The following is an 11,886-nucleotide window of genomic DNA, read 5'->3' on the forward strand; positions in this document are numbered from 1 at the left end:
GTAAGACACAGTACAGCCCTACTCAGACAGTAAGACACAGTACAGCCCTACTCAGACAGTAAGACACAGTACAGCCCTACTCAGACAGTAAGACACAGTACAGCCCTACAGTAAGACACAGACAGTAAGACACAGTACAGCCCTACTCAGTACAGCCCTACTCAGACAGTAAGACACAGTACAGCCCTACTCAGACAGTGAGACACAGTACAGCCCTACTCAGACAGTAAGACACAGTACAGCCCTACTCAGTACAGCCCTACTCAGACAGTAAGACACAGTACAGCCCTACTCAGTACAGTCCTACTCAGACAGTAAGACACAGTACAGCCCTACTCAGTACAGTAAGACACAGTACAGCCCTACTCAGACAGTAAGACACAGTACAGCCCTACTCAGACAGACAAGACACAGTACAGCCCTACTCAGTACAGCCCTACTCAGACAGTAAGACAGTACAGCCCTACTCAGACAGTAAGACACAGTACAGTAAGACACAGTACAGCCCTACTCAGACAGTAAGACACAGTACAGCCCTACTCAGACAGCCAGACACAGTACAGCCCTACTCAGACAGTAAGACACAGTACACTACTCAGACAGTAAGCCCTACTCAGACAGTCAGACACAGTACAGCCCTACTCAGTACAGCCCTACTCAGACAGTAAGACACAGTACAGCCCTACTCAGTACAGCCCTACACAGTACAGTCAGACACAGTACAGCCCTACTCAGTACAGCCCTACTCAGACAGCAGCCCTACTCAGTACAGCCCTACTCAGACAGTGAGAGTACACAACCTGTACAGTGTACTCAGACAGTGAGACACAGTACAGCCCTACACAGTACAGCCCTACTCAGACAGTGAGACACAGTACAGTCAGACAGTAAGACACAGTACAGTGTCAGTACAGCCCTGTGTACAGTGCAGTACTCAGACAGTAAGACACAGTACAGCCCTACTCAGACAGTAAGACACAGTACAGCCCTACTCAGACAGTAAGACACAGTACAGCCCTACTCAGACAGTAAGACACAGTACAGCCCTACTCAGACAGTAAGACACAGTACAGCCCTACTCAGTACAGCCCAGTCAGCAGTAAGACACAGCAGTCCTACTCAGTACAGTAAGACACAGTACAGCCCTACTCAGACAGTAAGTACAGCCCTGCAGCAGTGTTGAGCGCCCCAGGTCTGGAGTTGTGGGTGGAGAACCAGAGTCTATGTGTCGAGCTTCAACATCCTGCTCAGAACATCTTCAAATTTTACAACATCACACTGCTGAAGAATGTTCAGGAACACAACGCCACGGTGAGAACACACACACACACACACACACACACACACACACACACACACACACACACACACACACACACACACACACACACACACACACACACACACACACACACACACGGACACACACACACACACACACACACCAAAATCACGTTTTCAACAGAGTTCTCATTGATTTGTGTGTGTAGGTTATGTCAGACATTGAGTCGGGCTCAAAGAGAGTGTTCTCCCATCTCAGTCCAGACCACACCTACTGCCTCTTGGCCTCAGCCAATCACTACAGCCTACGCCGTCACATGACTGCTCAGGGGTGTGTCAACCTGACGAGACACAGGCCAGATACACAAGGTACTGTACAGCACACAGCCCACCTCTATTCACACAGCCCACCTCTACACACACAGCCCACCTCTACACACAGCCCACCTCTACACACAGCCCACCTCTATACACACAGCCCACCTCTATACACACAGCCCACCTCTACACACACAGCCCACCTCTATACACACAGCCCACCTCTATACACACAGCCCACCTCTATACACACAGCCCACCTCTACACACACAGCCCACCTCTACACACACAGCCCACCTCTATACACACAGCCCACCTCTACTACACACAGCTACACACACAGCCCACACTACACACACAGCCACCACCTCTATACACACAGCCCACCTCTACACACAGCCCACCTCTATACACACAGTCCACCTCTGCTACACACAGCCCACCTCTACACACACAGCCCACCTCTATACACACAGCCCACCTCTATACACACATCCCACCTCTACACACACAGCCCACCTCTATACACACAGCCCACCTCTATACACACAGCCCACCTCTATACACACAGCCCACCTCTACACACACAGCCCACCTCTATACACACAGCCCACCTCTCACACAGCCCATACACACAGCCCACCTCTATACACACAGCCCACCTCTACACACAGCCCACCTCTATACACACAGCCCACCTCTACACACACAGCCCACCTCTACACACAGCCCACCTCTATACACACAGCCCACCTCTATACACACAGCCCACCTCTACACACACAGCCCACCTCTACACACACAGCCCACCTCTACACACACAGCCCACCTCTATACACACAGCCCACCTCTATACACACAGCCCACCTCTATACACACAGCCCACCTCTATCACAGCCCACACACAGCCCACCTCTACACACAGCCCACCTCTACACACAGCCCACCTCTATACACACACACACAGCCCACCTCTACACACACAGCCCACACACACAGCCCACCTCTATACACAGCCCACCTCTATACACACAGCCCACCTCTATACACACAGCCCACCTCTACACACAGCCCACCTCTATACACACAGTCCACCTCTACACACACAGCCCACCTCTATACACACAGTCCACCTCTACACACACAGCCCACCTCTACACACACAGCCCACCTCTATACACACAGTCCACCTCTACACACACAGCCCACCTCTATACACACAGTCCACCTCTACACACACAGCCCACCTCTATACACACAGCCCACCTCTACACACAGCCCACCTCTATACACACAGTCCACCTCTACACACACAGCCCACCTCTATACACACAGCCCACCTCTATACACACAGCCCACCTCTACACACAGCTCACCTCTATACACACAGCCCACCTCTACACACACAGCCCACCTCTATACACACAGCCCACCTCTACACACACAGCCCACCTCTACACACACAGCCCACCTCTATACACACAGCCCACCTCTATACACACAGCCCACCTCTATACACACAGCCCACCTACACACAGCCCACCTCTATACACACAGCCCACCTCTACACACACAGCCCACCTCTATACACAGCCCACCTCTATACACACAGCCCACCTCTATACACACAGCCCACCTCTACACACAGCCCACCTCTATACACACAGCCCACCTCTACACACACAGCCCACCTCTACACACACAGCCCACCTCTATACTACACAGCCCACCTCTACACACACAGCCCACCTCTACACACAGCCCACCTCTATACACACAGCCCACCTCTATACACACAGCCCACCTCTACACACACAGCCCACTCTACACACACAGCCCACTATACACACAGCCCACCTCTATACACACAGCCCACCTCTATACACACAGCCCACCTCTATACACACAGCCCACCTCTACACACACAGCCCACCTCTACACACACAGCCCACCTCTATACACACAGCCCACCTATACACACAGCCCACCTACACACAGCCCACCTCTATACACACAGCCCACCTCTACACACAGCCCACTCTATACACACAGCCCACCTCTACACACACAGCCCACCTCTACACAGCCCACACACAGCCCACCTCTACACACACAGCCCACCTCTATACACACAGCCCACCTCTATACACACAGCCCACCTCTATACACAGCCCACCTCTATACACACAGCCCACCTCTACACACACAGCCCACCTCTATACACAGCCCACCTCTACACACACAGCCCACCTCTATACACACAGCCCACCTCTATACACACAGCCCACCTCTATACACACAGCCCACCTCTACACACACAGCCCACCTCTACACACACAGCCCACCTCTACACACACAGCCCACCTCTACACACACAGCCCACCTCTACACACACAGCCCACCTCTATACACACAGCCCACCTCTACACACACAGCCCACCTCTATACACAGACACAAACTACCCTCAGACAAAGGAACTCAATACCAAACCACATAACTACCCTCAGACAAAGGAACTCATTACCAAACCACATAACTACCCTCAGACAAAGGAACTCATTACCAAACCACATAACTACCCTCAGACAAAGGAACTCATTACCAAACCACATAACTACCCTCAGACAAAGGAACTCATTACCATACTTGAAGAAGCTGATCTACATATTTAGAAACAAGTTCAACGTGATCAAAAGTTACTTGTAGAAGGCCGGCATCCCGGAGTCACCTCTTCACTGTTGACGTTGAGACTGGTGTTTTGTGGGTACTATTTAATGAAAAGCTGCCAGTTGAGGACTTGTGAGGCGCCTGTTTCTAAAACTAGACACTGCCTTCTAGGCAGAGTTGTCAAGACAAAGCCACATCTCAGACTGGCCAATAAAAAGAAAACCCCGTTTTGCGGGTCCTATTTAATGAAGCTGCCAGTTGAGGACTTGTGAGGCGTCTGTTTCTCAAACTAGACACTCTAATGTACTTGTCCTCTTGCTCAGTTGTGCACCGGGGCCTCTCACTCTTTCTATTCTGGTTAGGGCCAGTTTTCCCTGTTCTGTGAAGGGAGTAGTACACAGCGTTGTACGAGTTCTTCAGTTTCTTGGCAATTTCTCGCATGGAATAGCCTTCATTTCTCAGAACATTTAAGTCATTTAGCAGACGCTCTTATCCAGAGCACACAGCCCCCCTCTATACACACAGTCCACCTCTATACACAGCCCACCTCTATACACACAGTCCACCTCTATACACAGCCCACCTCTATACACACAGTCCACCTCTATACACACCCCACCTCTATACACAGCCCACCTCTACACACAGCCCACCTCTACACACAGCCCACCTCTATACACACAGTCCACCTCTATACACAGCCCACCTCTATACACACAGTCCACCTCTATACACAGCCCACCTCTATACACACAGCCCACCTCTACACACAGCCCACCTCTACACACAGCCCACCTCTATACACAGAATAGACTGACGAGTTTCCAAAGAAAGGGCTTTGTTTCTGGCTTAATGGGTTTGAGCCAATCAGTTACAGAAGACAGCCCTATTTGGTAAAAGACCAAGTCCATATTATGGCAAGAACAGCTCAGATAAGCAAAGATAAATGACAGTCCATCATTACTTCAAGACATGAAGGTCAGTCAAGAACTTTGAACGTTTTTTCAAAAGCAGTCGCAAATTTACCTCCACAGAACGAAGCACTAAGACCAACTCTATAAAGCCATAAGCAAATAAGAAAATGCTCACCTAGAAGCAGCGCTCCTAGTGGCCGGGGACTTTAATGCAGGAAAACTTAAATCAGTTTTACAACATTTTTACCAGCATGTCACGTGCAACCAGAGAAAAAAACAACTAAAGCAGGAAGTACCGGTGACTCAACGCTACAGGACTGTTTTGCTAGCACAGACTGGAATATGTTCCGGGATTCATCCAATGGCATTGAGGAGTATACCACCTCAGTCATCGACTTCATCAATAAGTGCATTGACGACATCGTCCCCACAGTGACTGTATGTACATATCCCAACCAGAAGCCTTAGGTTACAGGCAACATCTGCATCGAGCTAAAGAGCGGGAGACTAATCCGGATGCTGTTAAGAAATCCCGCTCTGCCCTCAGACGAACCATCAAACAAGCAAAGCGTCAATACAGGATTAAAGTTGAATCCTACTACACCGGTTCTGATGCTCGTTGGATGAGGCTTGAAAACTACAGACTACAAAGGGAAACCCAGGCGTGAGCTGCCCAGTGACACGAGCCTACTGCCGAGTCAAGCAACACTGAAGCATGCACGAGAGAAACAACTTTTTAGATTCCTTTGTTGGGAGAGTTGGAACAGGTGGATTTTGAATCAAACGCGCCAAATAAACTGACATTTTGGGGATATAAAGAAGGACTTTATCGAACAAAACGACCATTCATTTGTGTGACTGGGACCCTTTGGATGGCAAAAAGATGAAGATCTTCAAAGGTAAGTGATTCATTTTATCGCTGTTTTTGAGTATTGTGACACCTGTGTAGGTTATGAATTCATGTTAATGCAGGAAGTGGATGAGGCGCTGTCCTCAGACTGTCAAATGCTTTCACCGTAAATCGGACAAAGCAGTTCGATTACCAAGATTCTAAGCTAAAGAATGGTGTATAATATAACACTTGTATTTTTATGAATGTTTAATATTACTACTTTTGTTTTTTGAATTTCGTGCAATTTCACAGGATGTTGCGTCCCAATGATCCAAAAGAACTTAACAAAGAAAAATAAGAAGTTAACTAACTATAGTTTTGGCAAGTCGGTTAGGACATCTACTTGGGAACTAGCTGCTGAGGAACTGAAGGTCCTAGCTGCTGAGGAACTAAAGAACCTAGCTGCTGAGGAACTGAAGGTCATAGCAGCTGAGGAACTAAAGGACCTAGCTGCTGAGAAACTAGAGGACCTAGCTGCTGAGGAACTGAAGGGAACTAGCTGCTGAGGAACTGAAGGGAACTAGCTGCTGAGGAACTGAAGGGAACTAGCTGCTGAGGAACTAGAGGACCTAGCTGCTGAGGAACTGAAGGGAACTAGCTGCTGAGGAACTGAAGGGAACTAGCTGCTGAGGAACTGAAGGGAACTAGCTGCTGAGGAACTGAAGGTCCTAGCTGCTGAGGAACTAAAGGACCTAGCTGCTGAGGAACTAGAGGACCTAGCTGCTGAGGAACTGAAGGACCTAGTTGCTGAGTAACTAAAGGACCTAGCTGCTGAGGAACTAGAGGACCTAGCTGCTGAGGAACTAGAGGACCTACAGTTGAAGTTGGAAGTTTACATACACTTAGGTTGGAGTCATTAAAACTCGTTTTTCAACCACTCCACACATTTATTGTTAACAAACTATGGTTTTGGCAAATATACTTTGTGCATTGACACAAGTAATTTTTACAACAATTGCTAACAGACCGATTATTTCACTTATAATTCACTGTATCACAATTCCAGTGGGTCAGAAGTTTACATAAACTAAGTTGACTGTGCCTTTAAACAGCTTGGAAATTCCAGAAAATGATGTCATGGCTTTAGAAGCTTCTGATAGGCTGATTGAGTCAATTGGAGGTGTACCTGTGGATGTATTTCAAGGCCGACCTTCAAACTCAGTGCCTCTTCGCTTGGCATCATGGGAAAATCCAAAGAAATCAGCCAAGATCTCAGAAGAAAAAAAATGTGTAGACCTCCACAAGTCTGGTTCATCCTTGGGAGCAATTTCCAAACGCCAGAAGGTACCAAGCTCATCTGTACAAGCAATAGTATGCAAGTATAAACACCATGGGATCACACAGCCGTCATACTGCTCAGGAAGGAGTCAATTGGAGGTGTACCTGTGGATGTATTTCAAGGCCGACCTTCAAACTCAGTGCCTCTTCGCTTGGCATCATGATCATCACGCCTGAAGGTACCACGTTAATCTCTACAAACAATTGTACCCAAGTATAAACACCATGGGACCAAGCAGCCGTCATACCGCTCAGGAAGCAGACGCGTTCTGTCTCCTAGAAATGAGCGTACTTTGGTGCGAAATGTGCAAATCAATCCCAGAACAACAGCAAAGGACCTTGTGAAGATGCTGGAGGAAACAGGTACAAAAGTATCTACATCCACAGTAAAACGAGTCCTATCTCGACATAACCTGAAAGGCTGCTTAGCAAGGAAGAAGCCACTGCTCCAAAACCGCCATAAAAAAGCCAGACTATGGTTTGTAACTGCACATTGGGACAAAGATCGTACTTTTTGGAGAAATGTCCTCTGATCTGATGAAACAAAAATAGAGCTGTTTGGCCATAATGACCATCGTTATGTTTGGAGGAAAAAGAGGGATGCTTGCAAGCAGAAGAACACAATCCCAACCGTGAAGCACGGAGGTGGCAGCATCATGTTGTGGGGGTGCGTTGCTGCAGGAGGGACTGGTGCACTTCACAAAATAGATGGCATCATGAGGGAGGAAATTATGTGGATATATTGAAGCAACATCTCAAGACATCAGTCAGGAAGTTAAAGCTTGATCGCAAATGGGTCTTCCAAATGGACAATGACCCCAAGCATACTTCCAAAGTTGTGGCAAAATGGCCAACAAAGTCCATCACAAAGCCCTGACCTCAATCCCATAGAAAATATGTGGGCAGAACTGAAAAAGCATGTGTGAGCAAGGAGGCCTACAAACCTGACTCAGTTACATCAGCTCTGTCTGGAGGAATGGGCCAAAATTCACCCAACTTGTTGTGGGAAGCTTGTGGAAGGCTACCTGAAACATTTGACCAAAGTTAAACAATTTAAAGGCAATGTTACCAAATACTAATTGAGTGTATATGTAAACTTCTGACCCACTGGGAATGTGATGAAGAAATAAAAGCTGAAATAAATCATTCTCTCTGATTTTATTCTGACATTTCACATCCTTAAAATAAAGTGATGATCCGACTTCAACTCTATGTGAAAATGCTGTTCAGTATCCCTCTAGGCTGGTCACCATGACCACCAGCATCCCTCTAGGCTGGTCACCATGACCATCAGCATCCCTCTAGGCTGGTCACCATGACCATCAGCATCCCTCTAGGCTGGTCACCATGACCACCAGCATCCCTCTAGGCTGGTCACCATGACCACCAGCATCCCTCTAGGCTGGTCACCATGACCATCAGCATCCCTCTAGGCTGGTCACCATGACCATCAGCATCCCTCTAGGCTGGTCACCATGACCACCAGCATCCCTCTAGGCTGGTCACCATGACCATCAGCATCCCTCTAGGCTGGTCACCATGACCACCAGCATCCCTCTAGGCTGGTCACCATGACCACCAGCATCCCTCTAGGCTGGTCACCATGACCATCAGCATCCCTCTAGGCTGGTCACCATGACCATCAGCATCCATCTAGGCTGGTCACCATGACCACCAGCATCCCTCTAGGCTGGTCACCATGACCATCAGCATCCCTCTAGGCTGGTCACCATGACCATCAGCATCCCTCTAGGCTGGTCACCATGACCATCAGCATCCCTCTAGGCTGGTCACCATGACCATCAGCCACTCTCTATACACACACTCAGCATCCCTCTAGGCTGGTCACCATGACCATCAGCATCCCTCTAGGCTGGTCACCATGACCATCAGCATCCCTCTAGGCTGGTCACCATGACCATCAGCATCCCTCTAGGCTGGTCACCATGACCATCAGCATCCCTCTAGGCTGGTCACCATGACCATCAGCATCCCTCTAGGCTGGTCACCATGACCACCAGCATCCCTCTAGGCTGGTCACCATGACCATCAGCATCCCTCTAGGCTGGTCACCATGACCATCAGCATCCCTCTAGGCTGGTCACCATGACCATCAGCATCCCTCTAGGCTGGTCACCATGACCATCAGCCACTCTCTATACACACTCTCAGCATCCCTCTAGGCTGGTCACCATGACCATCAGCCACTCTCTATAAACACTCTCAGCATCCCTCTAGGCTGGTCACCATGACCATCAGCCACTCTCTATACACACTCTCAGCATCCCTCTAGGCTGGTCACCATGACCATCAGCCACTCTCTATAAACACTCTCAGCATCCCTCTAGGCTGGTCATCATGACCACCAGCATCCCTCTAGGCTGGTCACCATGACCATCAGCCACTCTCTATACACACACTCAGCATCCCTCTAGGCTGGTCACCATGACCATCAGCCACTCTCTATAAACACTCTCAGCATCCCTCTAGGCTGGTCACCATGACCACCAGCCACTCTCTATAAACACTCTCAGCATCCCTCTAGGCTGGTCACCATGACCATCAGCCACTCTCTATACACACTCTCAGCATCCCTCTAGGCTGGTCACCATGACCATCAGCCACTCTCCATAAACACTCTCAGCATCCCTCTAGGCTGGTCACCATGACCATCAGCATCCCTCTAGGCTGGTCACCATGACCATCAGCCACTCTCCATAAACACTCTCAGCATCCCTCTAGGCTGGTCACCATGACCATCAGCCACTCTCTATACACACTCTCAGCATCCCTCTAGGCTGGTCACCATGACCATCAGCCACTCTCTATACACACTCTCATCATCCCTCTAGGCTGGTCACCATGACCATCAGCCACTCTCTATAAACACTCTCAGCATCCCTCTAGGCTGGTCACCATGACCACCAGCCACTCTCTATAAACACTCTCAGCATCCCTCTAGGCTGGTCACCATGACCATCAGCCACTCTCTATACACACTCTCAGCATCCCTCTAGGCTGGTCACCATGACCATCAGCCACTCTCCATAAACACTCTCAGCATCCCTCTAGGCTGGTCACCATGACCATCAGCATCCCTCTAGGCTGGTCACCATGACCATCAGCCACTCTCCATAAACACTCTCAGCATCCCTCTACGCTGGTCACCATGACCATCAGCCACTCTCTATACACACTCTCAGCATCCCTCTAGGCTGGTCACCATGACCATCAGCCACTCTCTATACACACTCTCATCATCCCTCTAGGCTGGTCACCATGACCATCAGCCACTCTCTATACACACTCTCAGCATCCCTCTAGGCTGGTCACCATGACCATCAGCCACTCTCTATACACACTCTCAGCATCCCTCTAGGCTGGTCACCATGACCATCAGCCACTCTCTATACACACTCTCATCATCCCTCTAGGCTGGTCACCATGACCATCAGCCACTCTCTATACACACTCTCAGCATCCCTCTAGGCTGGTCACCATGACCATCAGCCACTCTCTATAAACACTCTCAGTATCCCTCTAGGCTGGTCACCATGACCATCAGCCACATGGCTGGTCACCATGACCATCAGCCACTCTCTATACACACTCTCAGCATCCCTCTAGGCTGGTCACCATGACCATCAGCCACTCTCTATACACACTCTCAGCATCCCTCTAGGCTGGTCACCATGACCATCAGCCACTCTCTATACACACTCTCAGCATCCCTCTAGGCTGGTCACCATGACCATCAGCATCCCTCTAGGCTGGTCACCATGACCATCAGCCACTCTCTATAAACACTCTCAGCATCCCTCTAGGCTGGTCACCATGACCATCAGCCACTCTCTATAAACACTCTCAGCATCCCTCTAGGCTGGTCACCATGACCACCAGCCACTCTCTATACACACTCTCAGCATCCCTCTAGGCTGGTCACCATGACCATCAGCCACTCTCTATACACACTCTCAGCATCCCTCTAGGCTGGTCACCATGACCATCAGCATCCCTCTAGGCTGGTCACCATGACCATCAGCCACTCTCTATAAACACTCTCAGCATCCCTCTAGCCTGGTCACCATGACCATCAGCCACTCTCTATACACACTCTCAGCATCCCTCTAGGCTGGTCACCATGACCATCAGCCACTCTCTATACACACTCTCAGCATCCCTCTAGGCTGGTCACCATGACCATCAGCCACTCTCTATAAACACTCTCAGTATCCCTCTAGGCTGGTCACCATGACCATCAGCCACATGGCTGGTCACCATGACCATCAGCCACTCTCTTTACACACTCTCAGCATCCCTCTAGGCTGGTCACCATGACCATCAGCCACTCTCTATACACACTCTCAGCATCCCTCTAGGCTGGTCACCATGACCATCAGCCACTCTCTATACACACTCTCAGCATCCCTCTAGGCTGGTCACCATGACCATCAGCATCCCTCTAGGCTGGTCACCATGACCATCAGCCACTCTCTATAAACACTCTCAGCATCCTTCTAGGCTGGTCACCATG

The 11,886-nt window shown here is 49.5% G+C and overlaps 1 protein-coding gene across 1 annotated transcript in view; it reads left to right on the plus strand.

Annotated features, from left to right (window-relative positions):
- The window catches only part of LOC115114942 (uncharacterized), a 60,558-nt gene that overhangs the window by 44,121 nt on the left and 4,551 nt on the right, over nt 1-11,886 (plus strand). Inside the window, exons 5-7 of the mRNA XM_065016247.1 lie at nt 549-576; nt 1,175-1,311; nt 1,491-1,650. Coding sequence (XP_064872319.1) covers nt 549-576; nt 1,175-1,311; nt 1,491-1,650 — 325 coding nt within the window. The remainder of the gene's footprint in view (nt 1-548; nt 577-1,174; nt 1,312-1,490; nt 1,651-11,886) is intronic.

Source organism: Oncorhynchus nerka, unplaced genomic scaffold, assembly GCF_034236695.1.
Source record: "Oncorhynchus nerka isolate Pitt River unplaced genomic scaffold, Oner_Uvic_2.0 unplaced_scaffold_1066, whole genome shotgun sequence".
In the NCBI taxonomy this organism is placed as follows: domain Eukaryota; kingdom Metazoa; phylum Chordata; class Actinopteri; order Salmoniformes; family Salmonidae; genus Oncorhynchus; species Oncorhynchus nerka.